The sequence below is a fragment of the Carassius auratus genome, chromosome 2 (genome assembly GCF_003368295.1).
Source record: "Carassius auratus strain Wakin chromosome 2, ASM336829v1, whole genome shotgun sequence".
Taxonomy (NCBI): domain Eukaryota; kingdom Metazoa; phylum Chordata; class Actinopteri; order Cypriniformes; family Cyprinidae; genus Carassius; species Carassius auratus.
In genome coordinates, this window is record NC_039244.1 from 28,110,506 (window position 1) to 28,122,968 (window position 12,463).

At 42.0% G+C, this 12,463-nt stretch overlaps 1 protein-coding gene across 2 annotated transcripts; it reads left to right on the forward strand.

Moving 5' to 3' along the window:
* Positions 1 to 2,220: 2,220 nt before the first annotated feature.
* LOC113039194 (gastrula zinc finger protein XlCGF8.2DB-like) lies at positions 2,221 to 6,564 on the forward strand. Of its 2 annotated transcripts, XM_026197086.1 has the most exons (4): positions 2,285 to 2,327; positions 2,841 to 2,932; positions 3,043 to 3,160; positions 5,113 to 6,564. In XM_026197086.1, the coding sequence occupies exons 3-4, from the start codon at positions 3,076 to 3,078 to the stop codon at positions 6,075 to 6,077; spliced, it is 1,050 nt and encodes a 349-aa protein (XP_026052871.1). In that variant the 5' UTR covers positions 2,285 to 2,327; positions 2,841 to 2,932; positions 3,043 to 3,075; the 3' UTR covers positions 6,078 to 6,564. The 2 variants fall into 2 exon arrangements, with proteins under 2 accessions (XP_026052877.1, XP_026052871.1); XM_026197092.1 differs by lacking the exon at positions 2,841 to 2,932 and having other exon boundaries at positions 2,221 to 2,327.
* The last annotated feature ends 5,899 nt before the right edge of the window (positions 6,565 to 12,463 follow it).

The following is a 12,463-nucleotide window of genomic DNA, read 5'->3' on the forward strand; positions in this document are numbered from 1 at the left end:
CTTGTCTTTCAGCCAATCGGTCAGAACTACAGGATGAACGTCCCGTTACATGCTGAATATTAATGAGCGATTCCTCCTGTCAGAACTGTTCACTGCTCAGAGCTTAAATCCACACGACAACGAAGCCACTAGAAGAACAACATCCGACTTATTCATAGACTGAAGGACTGTCACTGCTTAATTACAGTCCTTGTACCTGTAAATCAGCTTTAATCTAAGAAAACAGACTTTACATCCTACTGCACCGCGCAAAGACGAGTGAACTGTGAATGAAACAGCATTAATTACTGTAGATCTGTATCTGCTGGCATGGTGTTGAAATAATATCCCGTCGATGTGAGAGTCCGAGATTGATTAGTGCTTCTCTCCTCATGACCAGCAGATGTCTCTGTGACCCACAGAATATCCTCTCTGAGGGTAACTGAGTCTCATTTATTTAGCGAAACCTAAGGAAACAAATATTGCTATTTAATTTTTCTATTCAGTGGCTTATTCTTGTTCTTATTTTGATTGAAAAATGTATCTCTTTTGGAACCATTATAAGAACCATTATAAGAATTATAAGAACCACAGAACCATTATAAGCATACATAATCACAATTCACAATTACATGAGTTGTAAACAAAGTGTGGTGGAGTTGGGGTTGGAGGAGGGAGTTAATTGCAAGCAGCAATGCGATGGAAGAGACACTGAAGAATGGGAATTTAAATAGATCGCAGGTGATAGGTGTCAAAACTGGATTGATACACGTCAGGAACAGCTGACTGTCGGCTAATGCAAGAGTGACTAACGTGGCCTGACTGAACTAACGCGATGCTCAATGATTAAAATCATTTTTGTAACCTAATATAACATTAAACGTGATTGTTACCATTTAAAGAATGTAAAATATGACAAACATTTTTAACCATTTAATTTTGATTCTTTTCAAATTTGATGAATAAGGAAAGTGAAGAACTGAGTGAAGCTGAAGAAGAAAGTGAAGAAAAAAAAGTATTTTAAAAACTTTGAATGAAAAACAGTTAACTTGCGTTCTAATTAAATAGCACGAGCCCATAAAGGGACACGTTTAGCTGCTGGCTAGCGGTAGCCTGTTACATTATAGTGCATAAGATTTCACTTATCACATAAACAGAGTAAGGAGAGATGACTGAGGATGATGGTGAATGATTTACAGATCCTGAGCATCACTGACAAGCATCTGATTTTGTCAAATCTATGGTAAATTCTTGAGCTCTAATTTATAAAGAGCACCTGCGATCGGACATCTGCAACGTGAAAGAAAAAAAAGATTGTACATTCACATATGCCATGCCCGCATATTAAAAGCTGCAGTTTAATAACCCAATTATATAACTCTGAGAAACTGTATTGAAATATTTACTTTCCCTTTGTTTCTTTCCTGCTGATTGAGCGGCACTGTGAAACAGCCAATCAGAGCAGAGCTTAACATTATTATTCATGACTCTCCCAAATAAGGTAAAAACATACCATTTCATTCTAGGGACAAGTCCAAGTGGTTTAAATGGACGTGTAAAACTGGAGATTTTTTGCCTATTGCAAACAACCTGTGATTGCGCCATAGACAGTAAAAGAAATGGACACAGCGACCCCATTGGAACTCAATTGAGACAAGTGAAGCCCATTTTTAGCGTTTTTTAGCACTTCCGTTTCTGACGCGCAGACTCAAACGAAGCTTGACGACGTCAGCAACCTGTCTGACAGATGTAAATCTTCTAGTAGCTGTGCGTGCAAACTGTCATCGTTAATCTTGCAGAGACGGCGAGCTTGAGCGGGGAGTTCTTTGGCGTGAGTGAGCAGGAGTAAGTATTCTGATTAATTATTTTGTATAGTATTTTAAAATGTAACGCCAGTACGCCATATTAAGTTAATTGCCTGCGAGCTTCTCCTCCTGTCTGTACGGTAATGCGACAGAGAGTCGAGTGGTTATGATGCAATCGTTAGCCTATTTTTACAAAAACTGTTTGTACGGGGCCATAATGTAACATAGAAGGTAATGGAGCCCTTTATACATTGTCGTGTATCTTTAGAAATAAATAATAGACAAACGGAGTCTTTAAACGCCTCAGATGTAAAGTTATCCACTGTCAAAGTGACGCCAAAATGAATGGGAGTCAATGGGAATGCTAACGCAAGTGAAGTTCTGCTACAAGATGGCAGCCCCCACCCGACTTCAACTTCCGGTCGACTTCCTTGCCGCCTGGATTGCGCCTGTGATCGTATACTTCCGGGTGTCGCGCCAGCGGAGCAGCTGCCATTGAATGAACGGGCGCGTTCCCGTGAGCGGAGGAGCAGCGTCGTGACGGTAACCGAATTACTGTTTACCTGTAGTTAACAGTCTGTAAACGATTATAGTAGCGGAAATACGTGCCAGGAACAGCAGTGAGCACTAGACCGACGCATTCTCCACTGAAATATCTGTTTATGTCGCCACTGAAAACAGCGAATCAATAGACAGAACATGAGAAACACATTGCATGCGGTTTTTCAGCATGAATAAATTCCATAGACACGTGCATTTTCAGTGCATTGCAAACAACACTAGTAAAATAATAAAATCCCTACAGAAATTCCTATTTTGATCTGATCACAGTTATTAATTCCACAGACAAGAGTGTAACAGTGACAGCAGTAAACCCCAGAGAAAAGTGATAGTTAATGTTTTGGATTTTTTTTATAGAAAATGTAACATTTACAGTATGAATCATTATCAACAACAACAATGAATAAATCTCGACAAGATTTGAAAAAGAAAAATAATACATTATGCAGAAAAAGTTCTTACAATATCAATAAATATTACTGAATGTCATAATAGAGTAAGAACAGAGAGAGGTGAGACGGAATCTCTTCAGTCGTCTGGAAGTGTTTCAGATCTGGTGTGGCTTTATTTGAACATTCACACAGCAGGTTAACTGGAAATCCTCTCACATCATACACATATTTAATATTCCTGAGTGATGATATGATGAATTCAGCATTCAGTTCAGTGTCTTTCTTCTGTGTATCTGCTCCAACAGTTTGCAGGTGTAGAAAAGGAAGTTTCTGTAAAGATGGAGTTTATTAAAGAGGAGAGTGAAGAAGTGAGTAATGCAGAAACACAACGAGAGAAAGAGGAAGAAACTGAGGAACAGAGAGGTTGGTGGTGATTATTGATTCTTCATTAATGACTGATGTGTGTGGGGGCAAAATCATATGAGCCGATAAATAATAAATCAGTTTATTTCCCCAGGTTCTCGGATGGGAAGTTACGGCACACAAAAACTGGTTCTGTGTGTACCTTGGGTTTGAAGTCATGGTTCAGAATGTTTAAGGACAGCAGGGGAAACAATAAATAAAATATTTATTTTTATATTTGAAAAATGCTGAAAAGTGGGCAGAGCACAGAGAAGATAGAGGGGATGAACCGAGGGCGGGGCTGAGCGGGTGGGCGTGAACCTGAGACCCGCAGTGACGGATTGATTGACAGCAGCTGTCAGAGACGCTAAAATGTAGAATGACTGTAATGATGCTAGTAGCTTTGCAACAGAGCGTTCATTTGAAGTAGAGGACTTTTCTCACCTACCTTCACCTGAAGTGGAGGAAGTCGAGGTTTCTGTGGCCTGAGCCATATCAACTCGAGCTGCTGGCTCAAACTGCGGTCTTAACTCCCGCACCACGTCGCTTTTCAGCGCACGTTGTGTGGAGAAGCCCATTTCCACCTCCATTGCGTTGGAGAAGCAATCCCATGTAAAATGCAGTTTGCACACTCCAGCTCTAGGCGGGAACTCACGGTCTTCCAGGCCAAGTGCATGCAACCACTGGCGCCTAATTTTAAAGTCTGCTGGAAAACTATTCAGTCCAGCAGTGCTGTCGCAACCAGCAACACTACCATAGACAGTAAAAGAAATGGACACAGCGACCCCATTGGAACTCAATTGAGACAAGTGAAGCCCATTTTTAGCACTTCCGTTTCTGACGCGCAGACTCAAACGAAGCTTGACGACGTCAGGAACCTGTCTGCCAGATGTAAATCTTCTAGTAGCTGTGCGTGCAAACTGCCATCGTTAATCTTGCAGAGACGGCGAGCTTGAGCGGGGAGTTCTTTGGCGTGAGTGAGCAGGAGTAAGTATTCTGATTAATTATTTTGTATAGTATTTTAAAATGTAACGCCAGTACGCCATATTAAGTTAATTGCCTGCGAGCTTCTCCTCCTGTCTGTACGGTAATGCGACAGAGAGCCGAGTGGTTATGATGCAATCGTTAGCCTATTTTTTACAAAAACTGTTTATACGGGGCCATAATGTAACATAGAAGGTAATGGAGACCTTTATACATTGTCGTGTATCTTTAGAAATAAATAATGGACAAACGGAGTCTTTAAACGCCTCAGATGTAAAGTTATTCACTGTCAAAGTGACGCCAAAATGAATGGGAGTCAATGGGATGCTAACGCAAGTGAAGTTCTGCTAAAAGATGGCAGCCCCCACCCGACTTCAACTTCCGGTCGAGTTCCTTGCCGCCTGAACACTACACATATGTACCATCCTGAAATCAACTGCAGTAGCCACCGTTCAACCTGAAGAGGGCAGCACTCCGACATTTTTACACCATATATTGTAGAATTAAAACTCAAATGTCAAAAAAGTGACTCGAATTAATGAACAGCACTAATAAAGCACCATTCTTACAGATCATTAACTAAAAAAGTTGGTTTAGGGTTTAATTACTCCTTAAACAAAAATGACTGCTTCAACACACTCTTCGTATCACAGTTTAGTGCTGGTGTAAATGGAGAAGAGATCTGTGCTTGCACTTCTGAATGTAAAATATTTGTATAATTTATATTTATATTATAATATATATTTTAGTCATAAGTATAGCTCTACTATTCTAATGTGCTCTGTCTGATGTTCATGCACGTGATATTAGAAAAAACAGAGATCATGTACATGTACAAATATTACTGTAAGATGTAAGTTATGAGCTGAGGAAAACACCTCTGAAATGCATTGAACAGCATCATGTCTTCATCTGGACCTCTTGATTTCTGGCGTGAAATGGTGGTTAATTTCGTTCTTATTTGACGTCATTGTCTGAATTGGTTCTAGATCTGCTGAAAGTGAAGGTGGAAAGTGAAGAAGTGAATGAAGATCATCAGAAGATCATAACGGGAGAACAATCACAGACTGAAGATGACTTCTCCCAGAAGAGAACAGGAGCTAAGAAATCTCCGTTCAGCTGCTCTCAGTGCGGGAAGTGTTTCACACTCAAAGTCAACCTCAACAGCCACATCAGAATCCACAGCGGAGAGAGAAACTTCAGCTGTCTGCAGTGCGGCAGCAGCTTCTTCAAGAACGCAGACCTGAAGAGACACTTACAGACCCACAGCGGAGAGAAGCCCTTCAGCTGCCCGCACTGCTCCAAGAGCTTCACACGCAAGGAGAGCCTGGAGAACCACATCCGGATCCACACCGGAGAGAAGCCCTTCACCTGCCTCCTGTGTGACAAGAGCTTCATCCGCAAGGGACACTTCAAGAACCACATGAGGATTCACTCTGGAGAGAGACCGTTCACGTGTCACGAGTGTGGAAAGAGCTTCACACAGGCTACGATCCTCAGAAACCACCAGCACTCACACTCTGGAGAACGACCCTTCGGCTGCGATCGCTGCGCAAAGAGCTTCATCTCAGCAAAGCACCTGAAGATACACCAGAAAATCCACCAGAAGCTCTTCCTGTGCTCCTTCTGTGGAAAGATGTTTTCACAGCTGGGTTACCTGAAGGAGCACCAGAAGATCCACACCGGAGAGAAAGCTCATGTGTGCTCGGTGTGTGGGAACAGCTTCTCCAGAGCCAAATATCTGAAGGAACACCAGAAAATCCATACAGGAGAGAAACCCTACAAGTGCTTGCACTGCGACAAGAGTTTCAGTCAGTCAGGTAACCTGAAGATACATGAGAGAGTTCACACCGGAGAGAAACCGCACCGCTGCCGGCCGTGTGGACGTAGCTTCATCACCTCCAGCGCTCTCCTGTCGCACAGGACAAACTGCGTCCAGAAGTTACCAAAGTGAGCAGGAGTCAACAGAGAAACTCAAATTTTCTTTTGCAAAGTCATTTTCTTGAACAGCTCTTTCTATATTACGTTAACAGTGTGCAGTAGCATTCATCAGACGTATTTGGAGTATTATTTCTCCATGCACATCCTTAACAAATTCATTATATCAGTCAGAGTTTGTGTGTGGTGGTGAATTGAGAAGAAGAGCAGTGAGAACATGAAGAGATGAGAGAGTGCTGGAAACCTGTCAACTACAGCATTGATGAAAATGTGAAATACTGTGTACAAACTGTGTACATTGGCCACATGTTAATTAAAGTATATTCATATTATTTATTTATAACTTTAACTAAGACCACTGTATTGTGCTTGGATTGTACATTATGAAATTTCAATAAATGAGAGCAAAACATTGTACACAGCTGCTCTTTTTGTCTCAGAGGACAGATATTCTTGAGTTCAGCAGATGTTCAGTATTGTTTCAACATTGTGTCTTAATTCAGTGGTAATAAAGCATTTTTCTTTACAAAATTCCTCCAGATCTTTACTTTATGCTTGTAGCAAAAATATAATGTATTATAAGCCTAGACTCGTAACATTAATAGTGACTAGGTGGACTAAACAGGCAGAAATGAGTGAAAAACACATGTATTTATTTATTCAAAGTCATAAAAAAAGACTATTTCATAAAAGTAGACATTTTATTATCCTATATTCTAGCCTCATGCAATATTTTTTTTACACACTTTAATGTGGTTCATAAAAAATAAAGAACATTTTGAACAAAATGCTGAAAAAGACTATGAATTGGATTCAGAATGATAATCAAAACACCTCAAAATGTAGAAGTCAGGTCCCCAGAGATGTTTACACCAAGGTTCTTGAAGCTGCTTACCCTCTCCACAGGGGTCCCGCTGATCATAAGAGGAGTATAGGACTGCTGCTGTCTCTTCCTGAAGTCCACGATCAGTTCCTTAGTTTTGCTCACATTCAGAGAGAGACAGTTGTCCTGGCAGGATGATGTTAATTTCTCTACCTCATCCAAGTATGCGGTCTCATTATTGTTGTGAATGAGGCCCATTACCACAGTATCATCAGCAAATTTGATTATAGATGTGGAGCTGTGCGAAGACATGCGGTCATGTGTGTAGAGAGAGAAGAGCAGGGGACTCAGGACACAGCCCTGTGGGGCTCCTAAGTTCAGGGTGATGGAGCTGGAGGTGTACTGGCCTAGTTTCACCACTTGAGGTCTGCCGGTGGGGAAATCAAGAATCCAGTCGCAGAGTGAAGAATTCAGGCCGAGGTCTATGAGTATAGAAGCTAGTTTTAAGGGGACTATAGTATTAAAAGCTGAGCTATGGTCAATAAATAGAAGTGAAGTGATATTCAGCCAAGTATGGTGACCCATACTCAGAATTTGTGCTCTGCATTTAACCCATCCGAAATGCACACACACAGAGCAGTGAACACACACACACACACACTGTGAGCACACACCCGGAGCAGTGGGCAGCCATTTATGCTGCGGCGCCCGGGGAGCAGTTGGGGGTTCGATGCCTTGCTCAAGGGCACCTAAGTCGTGGTATTGAGGGTGGAGAGAGAACTGTACATTGCACAAACTGCACAAACTGCACAAATTCCTGCCAGCCTCGAGACTCGAACTCACAACCCTTCGATTGGGAGTCCAACCCTCTAACCATTAGGCCACGACTTCCCCAGTAGGGGATAGCAGCCTTACATAGTTCCTGTTATTGCTGCGTGAGAGAAGAGTGCAGGATGTGAGAGATGGCATCATCAGTGGATCTGTTTGGGCGATAAGCAAACTGAAGAGGATCCAAATTATCTGGGATGGAGTGCTACAATCGGAACCCAGGAAAACACAGGAGACAAGAGATCCAAACGCAGTGTGGTTTAAAGGGTAATCCAAAATCAGAATCCAACAATTGGGTCAAAACCAGAAATCAAACAATAGGGATAGGTACAGGAACAGGAATAGGAACTGGAACAGGAAACTCGAAAGATGAGGAAACTAGGAAGACGAGGAAACTGGGTGATGGAATGAAAGGACTCCATGAAGACAAACAGAAAAAGACCAGTTAATATATGCAGGGTAATGACTATCAAGTCAAGTGAAGACACCTGAGTGCAATTAACAGGAGTGCAATTACTGTGATGAAGGGACAATGCTTTGTGGAATTGTAGTGCCTACGGTGAGGTGCCTATGCGGAAGTGAGACCAGACAGCGTGACATTATCCCCTCCTCCACAGAGCAGCTACCAGATGCTCCACTTCAAAACAGGAAGAGACCAAGGAACACAGAGACCTGGAGGGAGGTGGAGCGGTGGAGGACCAGGGGGAGGGACGGAGGGCCAGGTAAAATGGAGAAACAGGGACAAGAAGTGCAAAAAACAAAAACAAGGAACCCAGAAGGGAGGTGGACCAGCAGAGGATCAGGGGGAGGGACTAGGGGCCAGGTCCATATAGGGAAACAGAGAGAAGACGAGTAAAAATCAAAGACAAAACAACAACAAAGCACATGTCCAGGAATTAACATAACATTCAGTGGCCCAGGGCCAAACCGACAGGGCAGGAATCCAGAGAGGAGCAAGGCGGAATTGGAGCCTTGCGGTCGAGACAGAAGCCCACCTCCCGGGCAGCACCGAGGACCACCACAGTGGGATCGATGACACAGGAGAGCAAGTCTGGATAGGCAAGTAGGAGACGTGACGAGGCTCGGGAAGTACCACAGAGACGAGGAGAGGTTCTGGTAGTTCAGCCGAAACGGGAAGAGGCTCTAGTAGTTCAGCAGAGACGTGGAGAGGTTCTGGTAGTTCAGCCGAGACGAGGAGAGGTTCTGGTAGTTCAGCCGAAACGGGAAGAGGCTCTAGTAGTTCAGCAGAGACGTGGAGAGGTTCTGGTAGTTCAGCCGAAACGGGAAGAGGCTCTAGTAGTTCAGCCGAGACGAGGAGAGGCTCTGGTAGTTCAGCCGAAACGGGAAGAGGCTCTAGTAGTTCAGCAGAGACGTGGAGAGGTTCTGGTAATTCTGTGGTGTTTAGACTGGATTTAGGAAGATCAATGATGACTTGACTCTGCTCATGAAGATCATTGGTGACTTGCCCTTGCCCATTTAGATCACCAGTGACTTGCCCTGACTCCGGAGTGTCAACGGTGACCTGACTTGACTTCGGAAGGTCAACGGGAACCTGACTCGACTCTGGAGGGTCATCCTGGGCAGTGGCGCTGGGCAGGTGGCCATCTTATGCTATGGCCATAGACTGCAAAAAAATATGGAGGTAGTGTCAGTAACGTCACCCATAGACTCCTCAATAGGGGTTTTGAAGTGCAAAGTGTGCAGATAGGGCCGCCGCCATCTTGGCAGCGCGTCACCACGCGACTCTCCTGGATAATCGAAAATGGGCAAAAAGGCGGGAGCTGATTGCTGAAGCCACGCCCACCTAGCACGACGGCATTGTCAGCAGCAGCAATCCACCTGTCACTCAAGTGGCCACACCCTTAATTATGCAGAACTTTAAGTCTTAATATAATTTAAACGGATTCACCCCCCTCACAGTTGTCATGAAGGGCAAAATTAGCAATATAGACCAAAATAATTTTTTTAACCAGGCTGTAAAGTTGGGCAGATTAACATGGGGAGTCTATGGGACTGACTCCCTTTTGCAGCCAGCCTCAAGCGGCCAGTCGATGAATTGCAGTTTTTGTCACTTCCTTATTGGCTTCATGAGAGAGAGAGTGAGGTTGCCGCTCGGCTGTGGAGCTGGGCTGTTTGTTGATGTTGCTGCTGAGCGCATCGTGAAGCTCAGACAAAGCCAGACTGGTGTCTGCTTGTGGTGGGATGCAAACAGCAGTAACCATGATCAATGAAAACTCTTTCAGAAGATAAATAAAGTTATTTTTCTTTCTCCTAGAGACACACACATTTCCCTGACATGACTGCTTCTACACTAACTGTGTTACGGAAACCACGCCTTCTTTCTTTGCATGAACATTTGGGCAACATTACTCAAATATTTCCACACAGTGATGTAGAGATGTGGGGCGTGTTTAAACGAAGTGTTTTAGGGGGCGTGGCAGAGTCTTAACTTTGATAAAGAATATCTCTATGGATTTGAGACTTTAGTCTTTGAAACTTTACAGATCTTCTTCATGCACCAAGAGCTTGTAACACTCCTAAGAGAAAAGAAAACTTGAAATCGCATCATATGACTTAAAACACAGTGTTCCCAAATGAAACACAAAAGCTGTTGGTTTTGAATGATGAGTCTAATGTAAAGAAATGTTTTGCAAGAAGTTTGTTTTTCCATTACAAAGCATAATATTTAAAGAAGATAATGTGCTTACAGGTTTGCAGTACTGGTCTGTTTCGATATATGAGAGAATGATATCAATGAGTTTGTCTAAACTAGAGGTGTTGAAATCAATCATTGTATCTCTGCATCGCTGTGTGGACGTGGAAAATTCTGCATTGATACAGTAATAGTATGGAGTCAAAACAGGGCCATATATACTTGCAAAAGAATTTAAGTATTGCAAAAGAAAAAAAAAAGTTTTGCAAACGAAAATTAAAGTATTGGGAAAAAAATTAGTTTTGCAAACAAAAATAAAGAATTGTTAAATATAAATTAAATCAGAATCAGAAAGTTATTGTGCCTGACGGTCCTGTAAAAACTGTATTAAATAATTCAGTGCACAGAGACTGAAGTAGTTTAAGTTTTATTGTTTTATTGTTATTGTTAAAGTTTTACTTTTAATTGTGATGATTTTGGCTTACATTTAACAAAAAACCACCAATTGATTTGTTTCTCAACAAATTAGAAGACTTCATAAGACCATTCTTCTGGAAAGTATGTTTATTTACTGTACATGTCCTCAATACTTGATAGAGGCTCCTTCTGCTTTAATTACTGCCTCAGTTCGGCGTGGCATGGAGGTGATCAGTTTGTGGCTCTGCTGAGGTCGTCTGGAAGCCCAAGTTTCTTTGACAGTGGCCTTCAGCTCATCGGCATCGGTCATATGTGTTACACACTTTCTGGCACTGTTTTGACATGGAGGTGGAGTCAAGCGATATCATTGATTGATTGCAAATAAATGCACAGACACTATTTAAACTGAACAGAGATGACATCACTGAATTCAATGATGAACTGCCTTTAACTGTCATTTTGCATTATTGACACACTGTTTTCCTAATGAATGTTGTTCAGTGCTTTGACGCAATGTATTTTGTTTAAAGCACTATATAAATAAAGGTGATTGATTGATCAAGGGATGGGGGCGTGTACCACAGGCCCTGGGCACGCCTCCTTGGAAGTGACATCATCAGCCTTTATTGTCATACGACACATGTCATAGTAAACAACAGAAAGGGAACATCTCAGTTACGAATGGTAAACCTTGTTCCCTGATGGATGGAATAGCAACACTTCCTCGGCTCCTCAGAACAAGGCTGAAGTGTGATGTACACGCCACAACCGTTTAATTCCCCGTACGCACAAGGGTGGCTTCACATGCAAAATTTGCACAACAATTCCATTCGCATTTCACTGGCCTTTTCTGATATTCTCAGAGATGATTGGGCTCCAAAGAATGATTCCCCATATGTCTTCATACAGCACACGTCTCTGTTCCCTCCATCAGGGAACGAGGGTTACCATACGGAGACTATTTTACAATCTACAAATATTTAAAATGATATTATTTTAATATACCAAACTACTTGAAATTCCAAAATCTGCTTTGTAATACAGCTGATACACTTGAAGAGAGTTCAATATAAGTTTATAAGTGATCTGTCCTTAAACATGTACAGTTGATACAAAACACCATCAGATTAACACACAACACTACGATAAAGCAGTAAACGACTTAAACAACAGAAAGTCTAACACAAAACACTATATTAATATAATCACACAGGGATTTCTGGGAATGTCTATTACGGTTTATCATCACAAATTATACAAAACTTAAAAATATTACCACTAGACTAAGAAATTTGACAGTTTTTACAAAAAAATGGCAATCATATAATAATTAAACCAGCGTAAGATGAATGTGAAAAGGGATTTTAATGATAAAGTAGACTATTTAAAAAATAGATCTGCCAAGTGCATCATCTTACTAGTGTGAACACTAAGCTAAAACAGCAAGAGTTCAGGGCAGTATGTTACACAAAGGCTCATTCTGATTAAGTGTTCCCCATTTGTTTCATTTCATGACTTTAAACGTCCTGCACAGCTAAAAGCACAAACCTAGTACAATATTTCAAGGTTGCATTGCTTTAGCTCTTTTCAACATGAAAATGAAAAGAATGAAAGTGTTGCTGCTGCCTGAGTCTCTGAGCTCCTGACTGCGTACGATGTCGTCCATCGCTCAGCCTTCACC

Excerpts from the sequence above, each read along its gene's own strand:
- LOC113039194 (XM_026197092.1), top strand. The coding sequence starts at position 3,076 with ATGGAGTTTATTAAAGAGGAGAGTGAAGAAGTGAGTAATGCAGAAACA. Across the intron at positions 3,161-5,112 it reads AGAAACTGAGGAACAGAGAG|ATCTGCTGAAAGTGAAGGTG; the intron begins GTTGGTGGTGAT and ends AATTGGTTCTAG.